Source organism: Pseudopodoces humilis, chromosome 3 (genome assembly GCF_049639895.1).
Source record: "Pseudopodoces humilis isolate 2021_Gansu_Grassland_sample_001 chromosome 3, ASM4963989v1, whole genome shotgun sequence".
In the NCBI taxonomy this organism is placed as follows: Eukaryota; Metazoa; Chordata; class Aves; order Passeriformes; family Paridae; genus Pseudopodoces; species Pseudopodoces humilis.
The window spans coordinates 109378648-109403054 of NC_142202.1; the positions used below are offsets into that span (position 1 = coordinate 109378648).

Consider the following 24407-nt stretch of genomic DNA (forward strand, 5'->3'; position numbering starts at 1 on the left):
TGTTAGCAAGTCTGCAGCCAAAAGTTCAAACACGGGTTTTGATGCATTTTATTTAGAAATCTATGTTCAGGCCATGATGACAAAAAACAATGAATTTCCAGCGTTTTCATCAGGGGCACAGATCCAGCTGAGTCTGTCAGAGGACCCAATTGTGGGTAGTTACCTCATGTCAGCTACTGGCCCTGAAGCACTGCAGCCCAATATTTCACACTCACTTTAGGCAGACAATGTAGTGGGACATCCTCTGACAGAAGCAGTCACAGAATCATTAAGGTCAGAAGAGACCTCTAAGATCATCAAGTCCAAACATTAACCCAGCACTGCCAAGCCCAACACTAAACCATGTTTCTATGCACCACATCTCCATGGTTTTTCAACACTTCCAGGGGTAGTGGCTGCACCACTTCCCTGTACAGCCTGTTCCAATGCCTGATCACCCTTTCAATGAAGAATTTTTTTCCAGTATCCAATGTAGCCCTCCCTGGTGTAATCTGAGGTTATTTCCTCTTGCCCTAGCACTGGTTACCAGGGAGAAGAGCCTGACCCTCACCCTGCTGTCCCCTCCTGTCAGGGAATTGTGCAGAGCCAGAAGGTTCCCCCTGAGCCTCCTTTTCTCCAGGCTGAACCCCCTCAGCTCCCTCCTTGTGCTCCAGGCCCTTCCCCAGCTCCATTGCCCCTCTTTGGACACCATTCTGTCCCACTTCCAGCTTCACTTACACTTCCTACCTGGAAATGTGGCCCAACTCGTGTTTGCTCTGTAAAGCGGATTGGACAATCAAACTGGATTAACATATTTTAACCCAAATGTGCTGGCCCAATGCTTGTCCCAGCAAACAAGGGTGCAAAAGGCAAACAAGGAGCAACAGGCAAAGACAAGATGCTCCTGTTGGCGCTGGAAGTGTCTTTTTAAGGCAGCCAGAGAACTCTGGTGTGTCTTGGCCACTGCTGGCTGCTGTGACTAATTACAGTGTTACACAGTGCTTATTTCTCTGGAGATTTGCCATGTTTGCAAGAGCTGGCTTCAGCTCTGCTGGATTTCTCACAGGGAACCTCCTGTGCCTTCGCAGCCCCCCCCTTACCTCGAGCTCATGATCTCTGTTATCTGCTGGGTATGGATGAGACACCCAGCTGTTATAATTTAGTTCCCTTGGCTTTCCCAGGTACCTGAATCCAACTCAATTGAAGTAAATGACAGCCTTATCAACTCCACGGACTTTGAAGCAGGCTCCAGCTATGGGATTGATCCAATATGTAAATTCCAAGTCGGATTCCAGGAAGGGAGGAAAATCATCAGCTGAAATTATTTAAGGGCTTGCAGATATATCTTGGCATGCTAAATGGAAATGGAGGAATTTCTTGGGGAGAATGTTAAATAATTCTCAAAATAATTGTTAACACACACAGCACAACCCCCACCCCACCTCTGTCAGTGAGATTAGTTTCCCCACTGTAGTGAAGTGTTCATGGGTTTGCATTGTTTATGGTTATACTTATTATTGTTCTTGGAAAGACAGATCAAATTAGTCGGCTTCAGAATTTTAAAATAAAAATTTGCTGTCAAGGTGTGCTGGTCGCTGTTGTGTCCACCAAACATCTGCATTTAGCTACAAAGACATTTAGAAAGATTCAGGGAGTGCTGTCCAGGACATAAACTGGGCCTAAGCCCAAGAAATAGATCTGACAAGCCCAAGCTCCATCATCACCTGCAGCTGGAAGCACTGATATCTACCAGCATCCAAATTTGTTTGGACAGATTTCCTAAGCACTCCAGTTTAAGATCCCACACCTGAATTATCTCAGGATGTTTTAGCCAGGCTCTGCTGCTCCATTCACACCATCCTGGAACCAACAAACATGCAGAGCACCCTGTGTGAAATTTGTGGGTTAATTTCAGCAGATCTATACATGGCTGCCCTAGAGCAGGCAGCTGAGGGCACGTAAAAAACTAAAGCAGGGCACAGCCAAGCTCTAAGTAAATAAAGTCTCTTTCCTAGTTTTCTTTCATTAATGAGATAGAAACTTCAGGACAAAAACTCTGACTAAAGACAGGGAAAAATGTGAACTTGCTTAAGTGTTGTGTGAACAAACTACTGCAAAAACATTGAGCAAACCTCCTGCAGGTACTTCTCAAATAGAACCACCTTGTGCTTGCTGCAATTAATAAGTGGTTAATTGCATGCATTTCAAGAAAGGAAAGACTTTTGTGACTGATCAGTCCTTCTGAATTTGTCTTTTAAACAATTTAAGGCAGTGTTTGAGTACCTGTCTAGCTCCAAAGCTGTCAAAAATACAAGGCACATCAAAGAGGCTCTGCTGCAGCCCTAAAAAGAAAGGAAACAATTGTAGTTGTGGTATTAGCAAACCTACAAGGGTTTCTCTGTTAATATCTCCAGCTACCACACAACCGCAAGAACTGACATGATATGCCATGATTTTTCCTTTTGGGTATAACCATCCAGGCTAAAATACCCCATATGCTACAAGACTGATGCTTAATACTTCATTCCAGATGTGTTCTGGCTTAGTTAAATATTTAACACATTTCTAGAAGAATGTAGTCTATAATTGCATTAATACTTCAGAAGAATGATGTCCTGGTGAGTAAAGGGAAAGATATTCCAATGTTGGCTGTGTCTCTACTCCAGTGTAGGAGTCCCTACTTCACTGACCCTACTGTCAGTGATCAACAGGACTCACCCAGGCTACATTTAAAAAAACGTGAATTTTTAATTAATTATCAGAAAAATCTGATAATGATTGATCTCCATGGATGGCATTGACAGAGCTACACAGGCACAACCCTGACCCTAGGGCTCTGCAGTAACATTTCCAAGGCCCAAGCAAAGTGACACTGCAATCTGGTAAAATTCCAGGCAGCAAAATCCCCATTTAAATTTCAAATATATCCAAGCAAAATTGCATGATGTATGTTACTGGATGTATTTAATTGCTGAATTTTGTGCTGCTAATAACAGTTTTGCATTCTTCCCTGTGCCTTTCCATAAGCCACAGCTCAAAAGACCCAAAGTGTATACACATTCCTGCCTTTCCCTAATTCCATCCTTTCCCTTCAGGACAAAGTAATACAATCCTGTTGAGATAGGGTGAAAGGAGAAGAGGAGCAAACACAGAACTTCTTTCCCATCCCACACCATGGGTAACAAAGCAGATGATTTATAAAAATTAACCCAGAAAATTTAACAGCATATTTTCTGCTGAGATCTATGGCTCTATTTGGATGTCTCTATAACACTTATCCTTACCATGGTTCTAGGATGGGGAGATTATTCCAGTATAACCATTGGAGCACCTGATAAAGCTGGGAGTGTATATTCACAAGCACAGAGAAGAGTTGGGAACATGGTATTTATTACCTGGACAACAGCTATCCTGCACAGGTAATTCCTATTACAAATTAGTCATGGAAAATAAATGCAGCAGCAAAGGGAAGACCAGAAACACAAAGGAGGGCTGGGATATGTGAAGATTCAATTTTAGTTAAAATACAGACATTATTACTTCACTGTTTTTTAACATTCCAGGTTTATTCAAAAGACATTATTCTGCATGTATCTTACAGGTCTTAAGACTGGTAAAACACGAGGAATAACGTGATAACCCTAGCAAATGAAGAAATGGCTAAAATCATACCAGAGTGATTTTTCTTTTCCTTCAGTAACATTTTGGACATTTCAATCCCATTTTTAACACTGGCCAGAGCTATTCATACCTAGAGCATTTGGAACAGTCCACTGAAGGAACAAAACTTGACAAGATGGAAACAGCAGACTACACTTGGATTTATGCAACTGCTGGCCAAAGCTGCTGGAGAAGTATCTGCACACTTTAGAAATGTTACATCAGTGACAGATGGAATTTTGTGCTTTAATACTTTGCTTGAAAAGTCTCTTTATCCAACATGAAGTCAGCAAATCTCTGCTGGAGTTCCTTTTCTCTCTCCTGCTGTCGCTGCACATCTTCCTTCAGACACTAAGGAAAACATCATTAAACAACCAGTCAGTTTTCCACCAGTCTCACCCATGGAGATCATTACCAAAGATTGTATTTTAGTTCCTTCAGAAGAAAAGCTCAGAATTGAGACAGGACATTGCTAAAATTACTTACATTAAATATAAATGCAAAACAGAGCAGTGGACGTAAAGTATCAATAATCACAGTTATCTTACTTCAAATGTCTGGTAGCTCACCATGTTTTTGACAGCAGCTAAGATCAAATGCTTCAAAAAGACAGATTTCAAATTGGAACCTTGCCATTTACTAAAAACAGGTGCTATTAGCAGCTATCAAGTGATTTAATATGTTTTAACTGTTGTCTTTCACTAAATTAAATAACCACTTCTGAGTTTGTAGACACATCTATCAGTATTTCTACATCATCTTCACAAAATCAGTTTTAAGCACTGATGCATTTTATCTTTTTTATAGCAAGTGGTTGAGAATATCTAAGCCTCAATGGAAGCCTCTGTTCTGGAGGAAAACCACATTACAATAAAAATTGTGCTCAGGTGAACATTTATTCCTTGGAAAGAAAGGCTGGCACTGGTTCAAACTTAGGACTGAGTCTTGATTAAGGGTTGTCTCATTAGCTGAATAAAAGGAGAATATCCTGGAGATCCTTAAACCAAGAAAAATGGCTCCAAGGCTGTGATTTTAGGCATACAATTGGTAGACTGACTTTTAAGGAAGAAGGAGATTTTCAACAAGTTTTTGATTTACTTGAAATTCTAATAGTAATTAAAACTGAAAAACCAAATCGAGAGAGAGATGGAACTTGTGCTGATATGCATTGCAGAAGGCTTATAAAATAAACCACACAAGGAAATAAAAAACCCCCAAAGTTAAAGAACACACTGCCAGATTAGTCCCAGCCTCTAATATATGTATCAAAGAATCTTTGATACTGAAGTAAAAGGCAGATGAATCTGGTAACAGCCAAAAGCAAGATTTTAAGAGAACATTAAAAATTTGATACCAGCTCAGACTGTGACGCTCAGAGCTCATGCACTGGAAAAACATCTTTTCCATGAGGTGCCTGTGTCTGACCTCAGCTCCTGGATTTTGGAATCTCACCTCCAGTCTCCGAGGGATCGCAGCATCTTCGTGTTTCTTCAGCTCCTCAAAGGTCCGCAGCTCCAGGTGGGCCTGCTCGATCTGGTCCCACAGATCATTCAGCTGCTTGATGAGCCCCATTGCCCGAGACTGGTAACCACCAAGAAGGATCTTCAGCTTCTTCTCCATCTTGGCAGCCCTCTTGGCTTCAGTGGTCATGTGGCCTCTGTTGATCTGCCAGAAGGAACCCAAGAGTTGTTTTGGTTACCCACAACTCAAAATTCAAGAGGGAAAAAATAAAAAAAGTAAAAATGTATCTGTGGAATTGTGTTGAGTTGATCAAGTTCTTTGATTTCTGTTAAAATAATCATATTGCACATTTTACAACAACCTAGACTTTTGTATTAAAATCTTTATAACAGACATAATGCACTCATAAATTGTAATCCAGACAAAATCCATAAACAGACAAGTGACACAAATGACAAAATTCTGTCAACTGGGACACAACATCAATAATTGAACATATTTGTGTTAACATGTTATAAAAGTTGTATAAATCATTTACAAATAGCAAAGATAACAGAAGTCTTTGTGTATTTTTCCACCTGGGGTAAAATTAAATGAGCCCTAAAATAATGAAATAGCCATCAGAATATTTAAAACCTGGAAGAAGGCATCAAAGAAATCTGTAACACTGAATCCCAATCACAAATGGTCTAAAGATGGGAGACTGGATTACATTAAATATTTGGAAGACATTGCTCCCTGTGCGGGTGGTGAGGCCCTGGCACAAGTTGCTCAGAGAAGCTGTGGCTGCCCCATCCCTGGAAGTGTCCAAGTTTAGGTTGGACAGGGCTTGGAGCAACCTGGGACAGTGGAAGGTGTCCCTGCCCATGGCAGGGGGTAGAATGAGATGACCTCTACAGTCCCTTCCAGCCCAGGCCATTCTATGATCCCATGAAACCACAAAAGAACACAGGCCTCCACCACTAAGCACAGCTGAAGCGAGGTGCAACAACTCACACCTTTGAGCAGAGACATAAGGTTCCTTGTTGAGGCTTTTTTAATGCTACTTTCTTAAAAAAAAACCAGAACAACAAAATAAAATCCTTTTTTTGAGAAAGGACTGTATGAAGAATGCCAAGCTCTCAAGAAAAATGGAATCAAACTTCTAAGATTTTGATTTTTGCCACACTTAACGATATATTAGTGCAGGACATGAAATATAATACAAAAGTTTCTCAAGTATTAAAAAATAATTCAGAACTACAATGTCTGAGTCACCAATCCTTGCCTTGTTTCTTTAGAAATCAAAACTTTGCTGGTGAGCTTTCTCATATACAAAAAAATTACCAATAACCAACCAAAATGCAGCACCTTTTCATTGCTACAGTTACCCAATATATCATTTATTACTAAAGAAACGGAACTCTTTTGGGAAGGAACTATTGAAGAGGGATCTGTCTTTTACAGTGACAGCTACAGCCAGCCATCACAGTCTTACACACCAAGCCGCTGCAAAGTGCATTTCATCAGCCTTCCAGCCCTCCAACCGTACTGAAGTACCCTCTGTTACACAGCTGCAGGTTTCTGTAGTGTGCCCTCCTACTCCTTAACAATTTATTCACTCATTTAGAACAGTTTTACTTGGTGGTGCAGAGATAAACAAAGTGAATGGTCAAGGGAGCAAACTGTTAATGGGTGAGTGAAAGAGGAATTTGACTTTCTGAGCTGTCTAGTTTGCTCCTGGGGAGAGCGATGCAGACTGCTACGCTTTTCAAACTCTGTTTGCAATGTAGACTTAAGCTATGCCCAAGGTGCTTTAAGCATACAGAAAGGCGCCTCTTTTTCAATATTTATATAAATCTAGAGAAAATTAAATAAATAGATTAGGGATTTGTGAGGATACTCTCTGATGGAAAAGTATGAAAGCTTTAAATGTCTTCATTGGTAAATAATATGCTATTACTGCAACAACAAATACAGCTGTGCGGTCAATGAACTATTTTCCAATTACTGTTTCTTGCATGAAAAATGTGTGCTGATCACCACTGACATTTAGAGATCATGGACTAGATGGATGCACAGGCCAAGAGAATGTTGTTTGCAACAGAGGCCTAGTGTAACAAAGATCAATTGTCCATGCTGCTCCCAGTATTACAGACAACATAAGAGTATGGCTGGTGTGAAATGAAACTCCCATCACAATGTTGCTCTTCAGAGCAGGCTAAAAAATAAAACCATTTAGAGAAGTTTCACTGTTCTGTCATCCTGAGTAAAGAGCTTAAGCTTTACTGTGAGGGTGGTGAGGCCCTGGCACAGGTTGCCCAGAGATGTGGCTGCCCCATCCCTGGAAGTGTCCAAGGCCAGGCTGGATGGAGCTTTGGGTAACCTGGTCTGGTGGAAGGTGTTCCTGCCCATGGTAGAGAGTTGGAACAAGCTGAGCTTGAGCATCCCTTCAAGCCAAACCTTTCTGTGATTCTATGATCTCTCAACAACCTAATTTTCTAATACAATTTTAAACACTGAGTACCTGAGGATATAAATACAGTTATCAGCACTATCCCCACCATACAGAAAAGGGACTGGATCAGGGCACTGTGGTCACAAGCCCTGAATTATCCCCATGTTCCAAGTATCACCAGCAGCAGGGGCAGTACTGGCTTGGTCTGCCACTTTTATACTCTTCAATTTGGATTCACTTTGTTTGGCTTTAGACACCAACATCTGAGCTCGTCACAGAAGGTCTTTCTGTCATCAGGGGAGAAACTGGCAATGCCAGGGCATGGCTCATCTTATCCAGGGCCTTGGGAAAAGGTTAAACACCTTCACTGATGGTGATGGGAGCACAAACTGTTCAGACACTGTTATCCAAGACCAGGTAGATCAAACCCACCCTAAGTGTTTACTGTCTTAAGGTGTTTGAAATAATAGAGTATTTTTAAATGTAAAACTTTTAACAACGCCAATTCAAGTCTAATACTTATTACAGTTTAGACCCTGATTATTTGAACACTTGAAATTTTCAGACAATGAGAATTGGACTCAATATTTCTGAGTTGGTCTGGATACTGGACCCTTAACTACTAGAGCTCCTAAGGTTATATGCTGCTATATTGCTTTTCTACTCAGTTTCTTGTCCATCTTGGATTATCATAGGCCTTACTGCTGTGAAAAGAAAAAAAAAAAACCAAAAAGGAAAGGAAAAAACCTCCCAAGTATCTAAACCCAGAAATAACAGCCCTTTCTTCCTTCTCTGCTTATGGAGAAATGTGAACACTCACCACCTTTTCCCCTCCCTCTCAACTACAAAATTTTAGGACCTACTACGAAAAGGTCAAAAGGAGGTCTCAGCTTTTGTAACAAATACTATTTATTAAAAATTGCTGACTGCTGCATTAGTGCCAACAACTGCATATAATTTCAGTTCAAGCTTCATAAAATTTTAAGGCTCAGATACCAAGCTAAAAATTCCAAGCAGTTATAAAGAGGTGTGTTTAAACAGTAGTCTACATTATTTGCTTAAAGCAAAGAAATAGATTTGAGTAAAATCTGACTACCATTTCCCCCTGAACCTAACAGAAAGAGTAAAGACATTTGAAAGATTTCTCCACTTATTTATTTTGTACTGTTCCTTGGCTAGCTTTGGTTCTGCTGACTTTTATACCAGTTACAGCAAAATGAGAACAGCTTGTACAGACACAGGGTAAGATGATATATGATGTTAAGGCAAGTGTGAGAGCCTCATCCCATCACAAATCTCTGATGTAAAAGCCTTCCTTCATGACTTGTAAAGTGGTGTTCAGTTTTCAGTACTGCACTAGAGAACCAAGGAAGAGAAACCAAAACAAGCAGCAGACAAAAGAGCCAAAAAAGCAACAGACATAACCAGAGGTTTATAAAACATGATCTAGAAAAGGGAGACTGACTGGATTACCAGGGTTTGTTTGGTTTGTTTTCCCTCTAATGAAAAAAAAGAGAAAAAGAAGACATAACACCCTGCTTTAAATATCACAAAGTTCATTGTGAAAAATTCATCTGTTCTTACAGCTACTGAGAAAGGAAGAGGGACTTAAATTTGGGAAGGAAGTTTTAGATAGTTCTTACTTCCTTCCCTAGATGTCAATTAATGTCAAACTACCACAGGAGGTTAGTCGTACGGTTTAACTAAGGACAACGAAGGACAAGGAAGGGCTCCTTATGAGAACAAATATCCACTGGGAAAGATTTAAGAAAAACTGACCCTGAGGAAGGAAGAGCTCAAGTGCCTTAAAAACTGCATTTTCAGTCTTCTCATCTCACCAGGTCTACTGAGGACACCCCTCCTCAGTTCCAAGGGCTTTTTTGCCATACTGACTGGTTTGTTTTCCTTCCCTTTAATGTAGAGCTTCTGGTAATCCCTGAACAGCATTAATCTCTCTTGTCTTTTAATTGATCTTCCTAATCATGCTGGATGGATTAAACAAACAGGGAAGAAAAACTGCTGCATGTTCGGAGCAGAGCTACAGTCAAAGTAAACCAACCTGTTCTGTGACCTTGGAGAATCAACATCATCACAACATCACAGAGAAATCCTCTGCCAGCTTCAGCTACGCCGGCTGAGCAGGGTACTCTTGGAACATACATAGGACTACTCTAAACATTACTGTAACTTCCTTCCTCACCTCAGACCCACACATGGCCCTCCCAAATTCAGTTCTGCTGGCAGGAGATGGATTAACTTAATTGGAATGGCAGGTTTGTGAGCTTGGCTTGTGCTGGCTCAGCTGCAGTGTCTGGGCGCTCAGCTCGACAGCAGCTTGTGCTCCAGGCCAGGCATTTCCAACCACTCCAGGGACAACAAGGACCCCCACACTAAAGAATCCTCTGGCCATGCTGGGGTCATCTGCCTTTACAAGCTTATGGTGCACTCAACAACGGCATGTTTAAAAAAAAAAAAAAATCATTAACTTCTCTACTTAAAAATGTTTTTCCAGTTCCAACATCTTGAACAGAATTCTCCATTTTTGGTTTGAAACATTGTTATATCTGTCTAGAGTCTGACCAGGCAAAACTCTCCACAGAGCCCTGCCTGAGTTACCCCTAAGATAGTACAAGTCAACTCTGCTGGAAACTGAGATTTGGAGTTAGTATCAAACCAAAATTGCATGTCCACTGTAGAACAATGTGGCCTCTATCTATTAAACAATATTAGCTCAGCTCATTGACCAAAACTACTCCAAGGGCTTGACACAATTTCACATTTCTGCTGTGACACTAAAGATCACAGAATCAGAGAACTGGTTGGGTTGGAAGGGACCTGAAAGATCTAATCATTCCAACCCTCCAGCCATGGGCAAGAACCCCTTCCACTAGATCAGGCTGCTCCAAGCCCAAGTCCAAGCCCAACCTGGCCATGAACACCTCACCTCCAGTAAGGTGCTTTACTTAAATGTATGAGAGAGAATGAGGATCATGAAGTAAAGGTGCTGATAAGGATCAGAGCAATCAAAGAGAGACTGAGCTTGTAGCTATTAAGACATGAAAAAGCAGAAATTAATTCTAGTTGACTAGGATCACATGAAGATTTTTATGGAAAGATTCACTTTAAAAAATCCTTAATTTAAGGCATTGATGGTAAGCAACTACAACTTCCCAACTGAAACTAGACCAGATGTTCAGAGCTTGCATAGCAATATAACACTGCCTTTTCCCAGTTTAACAGAGGAGCCCCAGATAAACTCCTATACTGTACTTTGTCACATAGATCCTGTACCACTATGATTTACTGAAAACTGCAGAACACTATTCTCTCTACTTACAGCCAAATTAATGACCCAAGAGCATGGTCCCCCTGAAGAATGTTCCAGAAATTATGACTTTTCTTCAATGACAATGACCATGAGTCGATGTGACTGTTGAGTAAAGACAATATAAGGTATATGAAAAGCAAGTGTTCCTACAGGGCTTCACAGCATCCAACTACTTAGAACTAGAATAATGTAGGAAAGTTACTGTGTAAGTAAAGCAGTCATTGCTGATCTACAGCCATGACACTGAAGTCCACTTTGAAGATTTTTATTTGGAAACTGCTTCTAAGACCAGCAGTTTTATGAGTGATACCCATATATGCTCTCTACAAATAAGGGATCTTAGACTGGGCGGGTGTCAGTCTCTTCTCCCAGGTAATAAATGATAGGATGAGGGGAAATGGCTTCAAATTGCAGGGTGGTTACACTGGACATTAGGAAAAAAAACTGTTATGGAAAGGATTGCCAAGCATTGGAACAGGCTGCACAGTGGAGTGGTGAAGTCACCGTCCCTGTAACTGTTCAAAAAATGTGTGGACATGGCACTTGAGGACATGGTTTAGAGGTGAGCAAGATGGTGGGGTAATAAGGTTGATGGCTGGACTTGGTGATCTTAGAGGTGTTTTCCAAATTTAATGATTCAAGGATCCTATCTCAATCACAGCAGAAACATGTAACAGAAACTAGAAGAGAGTAGTTTATGATGAAAACCGAACAATTTGTTTTTACTAAACTTTTTTGGAAACTCTCTACCACTCATTGGAAAAGAAAAACCTTGCATTAAGATCACAGACAGCAGCACCCACCAGAGGCCAGGAGTTTTGATTAACCACAAGCAAACACGGGTTACTGCTGGGTCTGATGAGGTCACAGGGCAGCCAGCACAGTGTAATTACCTTCAAACATTACCCCTGCACACCCAGAGTGCCGGCACTGGCCCCTTCCAGAGGCTGACAAGGTTGTGAAAGCTCAGGCAATAAAGGAGCTGGCAAAGAGCCTGGCTCCCTCTCAATACAGCTGAAGCCCCATGGTGATCCTGAAGCAGTCAGCTCTGAACAGTGAGGGTGTGCAAAGGCCTTTGCAATGAGAGCTTTGTCAATGCTGAACTTTTTTTCTAAGCATGCTAAGTTACCAGATTCTGAACAATCTGACAGTGAAGACCCTTGATACCTCTCTGATGTGATCCTCTGGTGCCAACTACATTCCCAACAGACCTTATTAAAAGAAGTGTATTCCACAAATGCAAGACATTAGCACAAAATCAAACATGCGGCCATAAAAGCAATGATACTCAGGATTTTCACCATATTTTAGTTCTGTGAGTAACTTTTCTATTCCTAGTCCCATAAAATCTCTTATTTTCTCCAGGTGCTTTCTGAGTACCAGAACATCTGAAAATGCAAAAGAAACTGCAAACTTTAGCCCATAAACTAGAGAGAAATTAAAAGACGATCTCCAATAAACTAAGTGATATACCCTGCAGCAGAGTGTACCATGTAACCTATAAAACGCCAGCTAAGCAAGTTGTTTTTAATCTGAATTAATTCAGAGGACATGGGCTGCAATTAAAAGCAAACATCAACACTTTGGTAAATCTCACCTTGATGTATCTTGGATACTGCAAATAGACAATTTACTATATTTTGCATATACAGTGTACCTTGAACTTTTCCCCTGTAGGCTTCCAATAGCATTTATAATTTAGTAATCAACTGAAATGATAATGTTAACTACCACAATTTTAATAGAAGTATTTGTATTCTGAAAGCCAACTTTATTAACTGTCTTCAAAGGAAAAGTAAAGATGGCAGAAAGTTTCTACGTTGCGAACTACAAAGGGAACCAACTGTTAAATAGATGCCTTTACTATCTCATTTTATCTTCTAACATTCCAAATTTAACATATGTTAGGAATGCTTTTCTTTATAAATGTATTGTTTGGAAGAGAGGGGAGCAAAAGGTACTGCAGAGAACTGAAGCAGTTACTCAACACTACTGCAAGCATCAGAAAACTTTGATTTCTGAAATCACTTGCTCTGCAGTGTAGCCTAGCCTTGGAAGAATATTCTGGATTTCTAGAAGCTACTGGAAAGATGAGAAAATTACACAAATCTAAGGTGTACCAGAGACATATTCTGAGGTCACAGGTATTTACTTGCATAGACCGGAAACTCCCCATCTGTAATGCAAGAAAGTTCACATACTAATCCTCTAACCCACAACAAGTAACACACTCAAGGAATCCAAAACCCTCAAAACAAAGCAATGAAAAGTATTACTAATACACAGCAGTACACTTCAACATCAGAACTACTGATGAGCTATGCATTACTGATGATGCCTGGACAGGATACCATGCCAAACAGAAGCTCTCCACAACAGCTCCACTTTGCCTCCACAAGTTCATCAATAACAGCACAAATCTGTTTGTGATATCAGCATCCATTTGAGAAAGATAAATGTCATGTCAACATAAACCACTCAGGCAGTGAGAACAGGACAATTAGAGGAAGATGAGTGTGTGTCCACACCATCAATCCAGCCAGGAATCTCTGAGCAACAAAGACAGACTCAGAAATAGCTTGGGTTTTTTGCACAGAATCTGCAGGGTGTCAGCAGTCCCATATGGAAGCAGTACACAGTGACATCCCCATGTGCAGCTGTGCCAAATATCACTACATTCTCATGGCTCTTTTCCCTAACAATCTTAGTGCACTATAAAGAGGAAAACTGACCAACATCAGTTGATGTTGCTGGCAAACTGTTTTACAGTTTCTACTCTTCTCCCAAAGAAAGCTAAGTGTCTTGGAGTACTGAAAGCTGAGCTAATATCCCTGCTTTTCATTAAGCTTGTCTGATACTTCCCATTAAAATATCTATTTCAACTGATATTGCTTTCAGACAATTTTCCTTGGAAAAGCATTAAAATAAAGGTGGGTTTTGTTATTGCTAAGAATGGTGTAGGAAAAAAAAACTCTGTGCTTTTTTATTGCATATTTATTTGTCCATTAAACTGCTATGCTTTTTATTTATTGTTTAAAAAACAATTCAGCAGGTGACCTATGCTTAAAAAACCTGTATATGTATATCTTCCTTTTAGGAAGGGCCTTTTAGGGTCAGGCCACAGAGCTGCACTAAACTGCATTTTACACACACTTGGGAGAGATTATCAGGTCAAATTTAACTTTGCACAGAGTCCACCTGCACTCAACAGCAGTGAGCTGTGAGAAGCAGAACAGTGCTCACTGCACCTGCAGGCACAGGGCTCTGACAGTCCCAGTGCCTGCCTGGACTGGGGGGTGGTATTTTGGAACACAGGAAAATGGGAGAGCAGGATTGTGTGTGGAATTGTACCGAGCTGTCTCATCCAGCAGCACTCTGAGCTCCAAGGGGATGTAGCTACATTAGCTAGAGTCTCATCACTGCAGTGACTGATAACAGACACATGATGGGTCAGGCTGGAAGGGACCATCTGGTCCCTCCTCCCTGCTCAAGCAGGGCCATCCCAGAGCACAGGGCATGGACAAGTGTCCAGGCAGTTCTGGAATATCTCCAGTGAGGGAGACTCCACACCCTCTCTGGACAATCTGTTCAGTGCTTGGTCACTGCACGGGGAAGAAGTTCTGCCTCCTGTCCTCTGCTGCCATTGCTGGATCCCCATGGAGCAGAGCCTGGGCCCTGCTCTGAGCCCTCCCTGCTCACAGGGACACCCAGGGATGAGGGCCCCTCTCAGCTGGGGCTCCCCTCGAGGCTGAACAGCCCCAGCCCCCTCAGCCTTTCCTGGGCAGGGAGATGCTCCAGTCCCTCCATCATCTTTGTCACTGGGCACTGGACCCATTCCAGGAGCTCCAGGTCTCTCTTGTCCTGAGGAGCCCAGAACTGGACACAGCACTCCAAATGTGCCTCCAGGGCTGAGCAGAGGGGCAGGATCCCCTTCCTCAGCCTAATGGGACACAGCTAACAGGATTTAACATGGTTTTTTAAGTGTCTTTCACAGAGTCCCATGCAATGTTGGCAGCAAATAATTTCTTTTTCTTGGCAAGACCTCTGATTTGTACTTTACTTCCTGGGTGACTGTCTTGTGACTGCAAAGCAAAGACCATTTAGAACACACACACACGAGTTTGATAAATTAAAAACTTGACCTTACTTTGCTTCAGTATCCTTAATAAGCATTCCACCACCAACTACTCATTCAAATACTGGGAAGAGAAGGACAGAAATCAACTCAAGAAAGCCCACACAGAAGTAACCAATTTAGACTGCAGAAACTGTGCGCAGGAAAAAGGCACAGGGCCACACACCAAACAATTAAGAGAAAACAAAATATTCAAGAGCTACTCATTAAGCAAGTACCATCCACCCTGTGCAGTAAATGAGTCTGTGGAAAAACTAGGCTGCAATCATGAAATTAAAGACTGTCTCAAAAAGCATATGCATAGGCAAATTAAGGCTGTTCGTGCATTCCCTAACTTGGACTGTTTGACTTTGCAACTTTAATAATGCCCTTCTAATGTCGTTTTGGACCTAAGATATTTAAATTTCAAAAGCATTTGTACACAAATTAGGTGCAGCCCTCTGACTGCTGGCGTTGTGCCTGCCCGGCCCTGCTGCCATGCACAGCCAGGCTGCTGCTGAGCTCCCACATGGGTTTGGGAGAGCAGAGCATGTGAGAAGAGTCTGCCAGGCAGCGCTGGGCAGGGCAATGGTGCTCTCTGCTGGGTGAGCAGCAGCACGACAGGGGCTCTGCAGCTCATACCGAACCCCTACCACCAGGCTACCTGCAGGTGAGCTGCTCCTGGCCCGAAGCTGGGCTAACAACTGCGGGATCTGTACCTGGACAGCGCTCCTGACTGACAGGCTTTACAAAACACACACTCACTTTGTATTTCATGTGTATGAATCAAGTGAAAATTCTGCCTTTTTGACCTCTCTCCTTATTTCTGGGGTAGCGGCTGTTTGGGGAGGTTTACTTCCAGCAACAGTAGCTATGTTCATGTTAAATGCAGAGAAACTTTTTTTGCAAAGTTTCCTTTTACCATGGGAAAAAAAAAATAACCTGAGACCTGCATAATTTAGAGGGACTTTTAGGCTAAAACGCTATTTTAGAAAACATTTAATGACTTACTGCAAGTCAGAACAAACATGCTCTGTGGGAAGAAACTGCTTCAGACCAGCTTACTTGTTATCATGAACGTTGTCTGGTTTTGGTTTTTTGTGAGGAGTGTTTGGGTGAAAATCTAGAGAAAGGACTGGGCAAGGGAAATCAGTGTCAAAGGGTCTGATAAATAAAGTGAAATGGGATCGCAAACATCCATTGTTCTCTCTTTTGGAGGGAATTTCTGGAACTGGAAAAATATGCCAGCCTGGCAAGAATTCAGGACTAGCTAACCTTCATGTATGTAATAGTCAGAAACCAAATGTTAAACTGGAAAGAGGACTTGAGAGGAACTTCAGGACAGAAAGGGCTTTTTTTTAAGCATGTTCCTCTGAGGTTTCTCCTCATACTGGCCACAATCAAGTGCAAACCAATAAAGATCTGACCCATTCACAACAGAGATTAAGAAAACTCAAAAATTCCACATGTAATTAAGAGACAGCAGAGCTTGACCTTCTTTCCAGTAGAGAATGGAGTGGATGAGCTGTGTTACAGCTATTAGTGCAGAGAGAAACTCTGTGTGAGAATACTGTGTGGGGATATTTTAAGGAGGAAGATGATGGAAGATGATTTAAACACTTCAAGAACATCTATGAACTCCCTAGGAAAATTTCTCAACAACCAACCTTTTCAAATTAATCCTTTCAAAAGACCTGACTGAATTCCTACAGAGAAAAAAAAAAAACAACAAGACAAAACCCTAGGTAGCTCATAAAAAATAGGACGTGCAAAAGGCAGAAAAAAGTGACACTGACCTCGAGCCTCTTTTCAAGTGACTCTATCCTGTCTTTTTTGCTGGCCAAGTTAGCCCTTGTGTAGCGGCTCTGTCCAGGCAGGTACAACACTTGGCTGTAACATTCTTCCCACACTTGGTTATAAGCTTCACTTGACAGCTCCCCGTGCCCCATTCCTTGCTTTACCACCTCCATCTCTTGTGCCAGTAGATCCTGTGCCTGTTGAAAAGAATGAGAGAAATTGCAGTTACAATACACAGAATACAAGCAAATTCTTCTTTTCAAACCTTCAGTGTGCAATTCATGGGGGCAGCTTTTCTTTTCATACTCAAAGCTCACCATCAGGTTAAGCTAACTATGAAATCGAACACAGATGCTGTGGATTACAAATGAAACCCAGGCTAGAAGGCTCCTCACAGCACAACTATCCCCCATTTTATATAATTTGGCCAAACCTGACATCACTCTGGCATGGCTAATGAAAGCTGTGGCACAGTGAGATACTTCATCTTGCTGCACAAGAACAGAGATAAAAGCAGGGACCTTGTGGGGAGGGAGAACTGTACAGACAGAAGCAGCTGTCCTATGAAACAAAAATCACTTTTCATTTCCTTTTGCTTGCCCTTCTCCACGCAACCTGGAAAGTTGAGTCTCAACATTCCTGGGTGAGCTGCGTAAGCTCCGTTGCAGGAAATACAACTCTGATTGTAACTAACACTTCTGTGGCTGAAGAACTGGTGAGATATGAACGCTCTGCTGCTGCCAGTTTAGTTTATGAAGTTTACAATGAACTGAAAAGATTCTTGTTGGTCTCACAACTCTTAATATTTCTGACAAAGAGCCTGCCAAAACTGGCACCCAGGTTCTGCTGATTTTATTAATAACTAAAAAACTAAAATATCTTTTCCAATCTAGACTTCATTGGCTATAAGAGCATGTCCATGTCCTCTCTTTCAACAGCATTTAGAGGTGCAGAACAGATTTCCCTATCAGCAGTAGGTATCTTACTGCAAGCAGATGTTATGTTTTGTAACTGCACACTGACCAGAGAGAAATTCAGGTATCACCAGATTAGATGATCCCACAGATGCTAGGGAAACGAAAAATAATTACTTGTTCTTGATGGTCAAGACAGATAAAATAGAAGTAACACAACACACATGACAAAGCTAAATGTTACAAATTAGCCAAGATTAGCACACTGTGAGGAACTGCACGAGGGTATTTATTTGTGGCACCAGAAGTGTTTCCCAGCTTCAGGAGCTCAGCACACTGTGCCCAGCACCACTAATCCTTCCCAAAAGAGAACTGCGCATCAGGAAAAGAAAGGAGTATTTCATTAAAACGTTTTAGCACAAAGATGCTAAAACAAATGAAGTAAAGCAAAATAAATAACCCCCAGATGAGATAACAGAGATAGGAAAATTTTCTGTCTTGAGCTAGATTTTAGACAAAGAGGGAATACTGTGCTGAATGTTAGAGAGCAAGCAGGAGCAGGGATGAAAAAAACCTTCTGCCCATCAGTTAGGAGACAAAACTTCCAGGGACTTCGAAGAAAAGTTTCCAGACAAAAACTACTGGACCATGTAATAGTCTCTAAGGGAAGTGATAGCAAACCTGATTCTTGCTGCACTTCAAAACAACCAGAGAAAGCACTTGGAGAACAATCCTAAGGGAACAATCTGACACTGTCAGGGCAATGAAATTCATGATCTAACTATATTTTCCATCTTTAATGTCTACTGGTAAGAGATCATGTAGTGTAATTTTTCATTTAACAGCAAATTCGAAGTACATGCTGTTCAGCGTTTCTCTTCTTAGGCTCTAAATTTATTGGTCAGATATGGTCAAGGACATAGATTTAAAATCTGCTTGTGTACCTTCAGAGTCACCTTAAAGGAACAGGGGATTTAGGTCTAGAGATACAACAGGTATTGTCAGAAGACAAGTCTAGAGAGACAGACAATTTGGTGGCACGTGATTTTGGTCTTTTCACTCATTTTTATTCCTATAGGCATTTGGTCAAAGATTACTGGCACAGCTTCACAGGTGAAGCTCTTAGAAAGAGCTAAACCACAGAACTGCCTATCTGTCACTTGGCAGCAAAAGGCACCATCTGTAGCTGCTTAAATAAATGAACACCCTGAACTGGAACCCTGTTCCAGATCTGCTGTTTAACTTGGGATTACAATGCAAAACAGGACACAGTGCCCAGGCCGCCCACTCACTGCAGCCAGCCACGGCCCAATGTGCTTGTTCAGCACTTCTGGACCAGGTATGGTTGTAAGATCAGCTGCCACAGCCCAGCAGGCTCTGCACTGGCACAGCTTGCTTGGATCAAGCTTGACAAGCATAATTAAACAACTTGATTTGCTGCTCCAAGGTACAAACTGACTACCATTGTCCTATTTGGTCTGCACTGCTCTGAAGAAAATACTTTGTAATTCTGGACTAGTGAAATTCAGAGGCATCAGAAGGTGGATATCTCATTTGGTTAATGCCTCAATGATTTAACAGCAATTTACAGAAACAGCAAAGTAGGATTTGGTAAATGTTGGGGTATTATTGCTCTTACCCTTACTTAAAATGATAAGCAACCACAACACATTTGAAATTGTATCTCAGTGACAATGTCTATGGGCAAATACAGCATCCTTATCACTCTGCTGAAAAAGCCCAGATAAACATCAGCTCACAGAAAGGAGAATGTGCACTTAAATCATCCTTACTTATTAACTGACCCTTCCTTACTTAGCACTTGGCAGTGCTGGGTTAACAATCAAACCTGATTATCTTAGAGGTCTTTTCCAACCTCAACACCTCTATGATTACAGCTCTTCATACAACCCACTGGAGACCTCCCAGCTGAATGAATTCTGTGCAGGCTTTTTTCCCCAATATTACAGAACTACATCCTAAGGAGACTTTAAGTCTCCTTGGGACACACAATTCTCACCTTCTTGAGATCCTCTTTGGAGAACTTCTCATAAGGATTTTGCTCCAAGTAAGCCATGTGCTCTGCATTGTTGCTTCCAAATCCTGGGCCTTTTCCTTTCTTACCAGTAAACTGTTCTCCAAAGGGATGGTGTAAAAGATCAAAATGAAGCATGGTAATCATCTCTTTCTTTATGAGTTCTTCACTTTTCTGCAAGTCTGTTAGAGGTGGTTCCACGTTTAAGGGTCTCAGTATTGTTTCATTAACCTGCCCAGAAATGAAAAAAAAGTTTGTAAATATCATATATACCAAAGATAACATTAAATTAATCTATCTCCACTCAAGTGTGAATTTAATGTATCAGCTAAATCCCACAGAGCAGGTGCCAAAATCCCTTGTGTTGGGACACATGCAGCAATCTTAACATCTGTGCAGATGAAATACATCATGACAACTCTGCTGGGGAAGTTTCCTTTAAATCAACATAGTCTAATAAAGATTTCACTCTTTCATGATCTCTTTAGACTGTATTTCCTCCTATAATGCTTAAAGCCTTTATTTTTAATTTTTGTTCTTTAACAGTGAATTTTGTTTCCACTTACTTCTGAGGGCCGTGGTAGGTTCTTCTGCACAGCTTTGTGCATTCTCTTCAGTTCCTTGGCACGCTCCGCTTCTCGGAGAGCCTAAACAAACAAGCCAAGTGTTACTCCAGCCACTGTACGACAATCAGATGCTGCCTAGCAATGTATGTGATATAAAAACTACTTGATTATTGCAGTAAAGATTCCTTCCAGTATACAGACTTCATGTTACTAAGCCAGAGCTAAACAATGTGATGACAACATAATTTACTACCTCTAAAGTGAATAGGAAGAGCACAGCAGACTAACTCCAAGAAAAAAGAAACCTTCAAAAGTCATTTCCAGGCATCAAACTCTCCTCCAATCTCAACTCCAGCAAGATTTCGTTCTTTACACAATTCTCCATGTGTGACAACTGCTCTAATTCTCCAGACATTAAATCCACCAGGAAATAAAGACTCTTAAATTAGCAGCCACGACTCTGTTGTCCTAAATGACTTAAAGTAGGTATTTCACTAAAACAATACTTGTGAAAGTGGAAAAACATGAGAGTTCTCTTTACAATACACTTTCAAGCAACAAGTAACATGAAAAGCCAGTGTTGTCAGGAACTTCAGGAACAATGTCCAACATCTTCCATGTTCTAATCCCAGCATGTCACATCTCCACTTGAAGGCAGGATGCTCTTCTCTTGTATGATGGCACAACTCAGATTCTTTCTTCTCTTCTACATACATTACTTGTACTTATTCGGACTTTTTTTTAGGGTATGTATGCACAAGACATACATATACATGTATAAAACATGTTCGTCCCCAAACAGGACACACTAGGAATCAAATTCTGGAAAATGCTTATCCCATTTATAGATATCAAAGCATAGGATTTTTAAAAATATTTGGTTCACTTGTCAAAGCATAGCCATTGTCAAAAACTTCTCTAGACTCAAAAATCAAATTTATTTTTATAAAAAACATTTATATTTATATAAGGTATATAACAGAAAGAGATTTGAACACAAAATTTAGGCTAAGCAATGAATAGAAAAGGGACTGTTTTTATAAAGATTTAAAGTGTCTCTGGTTACTGGCCAGTACAGCCATTTAACTGGCAGAATTTCAGCTTGTACTTTATCCAGCCTTCCTTGATTCTAAACCAAAAAACAACAGGGATATATTCACAACTTGGCCGTCTGGGTAATCCTCTGGTACCAGCCAAGGGTACCAATTCCCTGCATAGATTTTTATCTGTGTGCTACCATCCTGCCAGAGTTTGTATGTACCTGTCTAACCATTCACAAACAGCAGCTTTTACCCTCGAGAGAATAACCTGAAACTGAAAAAACTGCACAGTTCTTATGTGCTTAAAATCAAGCACGTGCCACTGTAGAAAAAAGCTTTAAATAAATTTTTATCTTCTGGGGGACAAATGCAGGAGGTAGGACACAGGTACTCTTAGGGACTTCACAGTAGAAAATGATGTGATATGTAACATTAAGAAATTAAGAAAATGATTTAGAGAGAAAACCGATTTGTGTGTGTATACTCTGACAGCAGCAAATAAAACAGCTAAATTTTACTTTGCTATCCTGTAGAAGAGCCTCTTCCATTGAACAGGTGTGAAATGGTGGGAACCACACAAAGAATACATTTTATTTTATACAAAAGGCACCATTCACATCTCACACACTGACCTGCTTGCGGGCTTCTATATCAGCAGCATCTTCTACAAAGGTTTCATCTACTTCATGCTCTTCAAGTTCCTTTTCTGCATTTTCAGGTAGAACAATCTCAAAGTCGTTCTTTGGAGCAGGGAGGGCCATGAGCCCCAGGCGCAGGTGCTCTCGAGACTCCCTCTCCTGTGGGAAGAGCAGTGAGATGTGATGCTTCTGGATTCATACCCTGAATGCAGTGTAATACCCCGAGTGCAACACAATCAGACTCCATTCATCTGCATTAACAGACAGAACAACACACTAATTATTCCCTGGACACCTCAGTCTGCTGTAGAGCCAGAAAGCACCACATCTGGAAACCAGTGGAGTCCACCAGGAGTTTGGAAACCTCAGTTTCCCTTCTAGCAGTAGACAGTCTTTTTACTATAAAAGGGCTAAGACAGAACCAAAGCATAAGTACATCAAATAAACCTTCTCCTTCAAGCTAAGAGAAGCTTGAATTTTGAACTTGAAGAGTTATTTTTGTGAGAACATGCCAAACACTTGGGAGTGGATATCTTAGCCAGGCCAAAAAGAAAACTGTCAATAGCTCAGGTGTGAGATATCCAAAGCCACAGTAGAGGCTGCAGAATCAACCACATAAAAGGAGTTCCCAAGGTGCTACCTATTAGATGTATGCCCTTTTACACCATGTCTAATTGGCAGGGTCCATCTGGCTGAATCTCCAAGAATGGAAACATCTGTTGCCAAAGGTGATGAAAGAGTCTAGATGGGACTCAGATTTCTGAACATCTCAAACCTCAGCGCTCCTAATGGCAAGAATTAAACTCCTTTAGCTCAGTGTTGTCAACAAGACAGACTGATGAAAAGGTCCTGTAGGTAAATCAGGAAGCCAAGATGACGAGGAATTTGAGGATTGTGTAGGATTGAGTCTTTGCTCAAGATGCATCTCCTGCTCAGCTTCAAAGACAGAAATAGGATGGAAACTTAACTATGTCTTCTCCAACAAACAGTTTTAGAGTGTGTTTACTGAGCACACTGAAAGGCATTCTAAGCAGCAAGATTTCTGCCGTTTTAAATAAAGACTGTATTTTATTATGTGATGAGGACAGACCTGTAGACAGGTGGAAGAAATAACATTTATTATAAAATAAAATTATTTTCAACAGATGAGAGCTAAAAACTTGAAAATTAATAGAGCACTGATTTCCACTTCTCAAGTACTACTTACCATTTGTTTTGCATAGGATGGGTCACTGTAATCTGCCATTCCCTCTTCTGGGTTGATGTTCAGTTTATCCCGCAGCGGAGTTCTCCCAGGAGTTGTGCCAAGTGCAGGTTTGGGAGTCAGTCCTCCTCGAGGAGTTAAGCTCTCTGACCCCTGAGAGGGTGTTCTAGTGAAGTGTAGTTAGTCATTAGATTTTTACTAAAGAGTTCCACTTACAGAAGTCTGAATGCTGGGAAAAGTTACATAAACACAGTCGATACATTCAATCTAGAGTTGTTTTTTGGAAGGCAGTGAAACTGTAAAGTGCAATTAAAAGAATACTAAAAACAAATCGTTTAAGCCTGTCAAGATGTAACCAAGGTCCTGTCAAGCTGACAAGAGAAACTTCAGGAACTCCATGAACACAAACTCCCACTGCTGCTTTTGAGAGAAGAGCTTATCAAGTCACCAGGCATTATTCTGGGATACAGTAATCAGGACTGATTTACAAGCTCTGATTTCCCCACCACCTGGGCAAGTCATTCACTCCAAAATCATCTGGCCCAACAGCTGTCCCACACTGCAGTTGAATGGATCATCCTGACAATGTCTCTTTGCTTTCACTGACTATTGAAGGAATAATTACATTATAATAATTACTTCTAATCATCTATGGTTAGGTAACATAGATTAAGTCTTAGATTTTGTTGCCCCCAATTGCTTCTCCTCTAGATTGGGAAGGAATATTGTTCTCTATCCCAATGACCTACTCATGAATGTGGGGCTACTTCACGGATTTCTTATTTTTCCCCTCTGCTCAAGGTCTTGGATTTTCCCACTGACAGTGGACTTCTGCAAGCAAGCCAAGTTGACCCACAGGGACTATATTTACATGTACAAATCTGAACTTCAGAAGCTAAAAAAAAAAACACCACAAAAAAATCTCAAAGAAAATTAAGAGTATCTCTACTTTTAAAATATAAAATAACCCAAATGACACCCAGATCAGTCCAGGTCAAATTCTACATTCATTCTGCACCACACTGACACCAACAGATATTCAAAAAAAGCACTCATTGCTGGAGCTGCTCTTATAATTAAAAAGATCAGGGCTTTTAAACACAGCTTCTAAACAAAATAAAGCTGCTTTGGAAATGCTGCCATAAAGGTCCTTTTTATTTTATTCTCCACTTTTCCTACTAACACGATGCAAGTAAAATTAGAACCTAAGTGGAAAAACCTGACACACAAAATG

At 41.0% G+C, this 24407-nt stretch overlaps 1 protein-coding gene across 1 annotated transcript in view; it reads right to left on the minus strand.

The window, feature by feature from the left end:
* Positions 1–3524: 3524 nt before the first annotated feature.
* CDC5L (cell division cycle 5 like) overlaps positions 3525–24407 on the minus strand; it is a 31036-nt gene continuing 10153 nt past the window's right edge. Inside the window, exons 10-16 of the mRNA XM_005528771.3 lie at positions 23177–23339; positions 21964–22128; positions 20292–20372; positions 19711–19956; positions 16776–16973; positions 5092–5304; positions 3525–3990 (exon numbers count right to left, since the gene is read on the minus strand). Of these exons, the coding sequence (XP_005528828.1) occupies positions 3886–3990; positions 5092–5304; positions 16776–16973; positions 19711–19956; positions 20292–20372; positions 21964–22128; positions 23177–23339 (1171 nt within the window). The 3' untranslated portion in view covers positions 3525–3885. The remainder of the gene's footprint in view (positions 3991–5091; positions 5305–16775; positions 16974–19710; positions 19957–20291; positions 20373–21963; positions 22129–23176; positions 23340–24407) is intronic.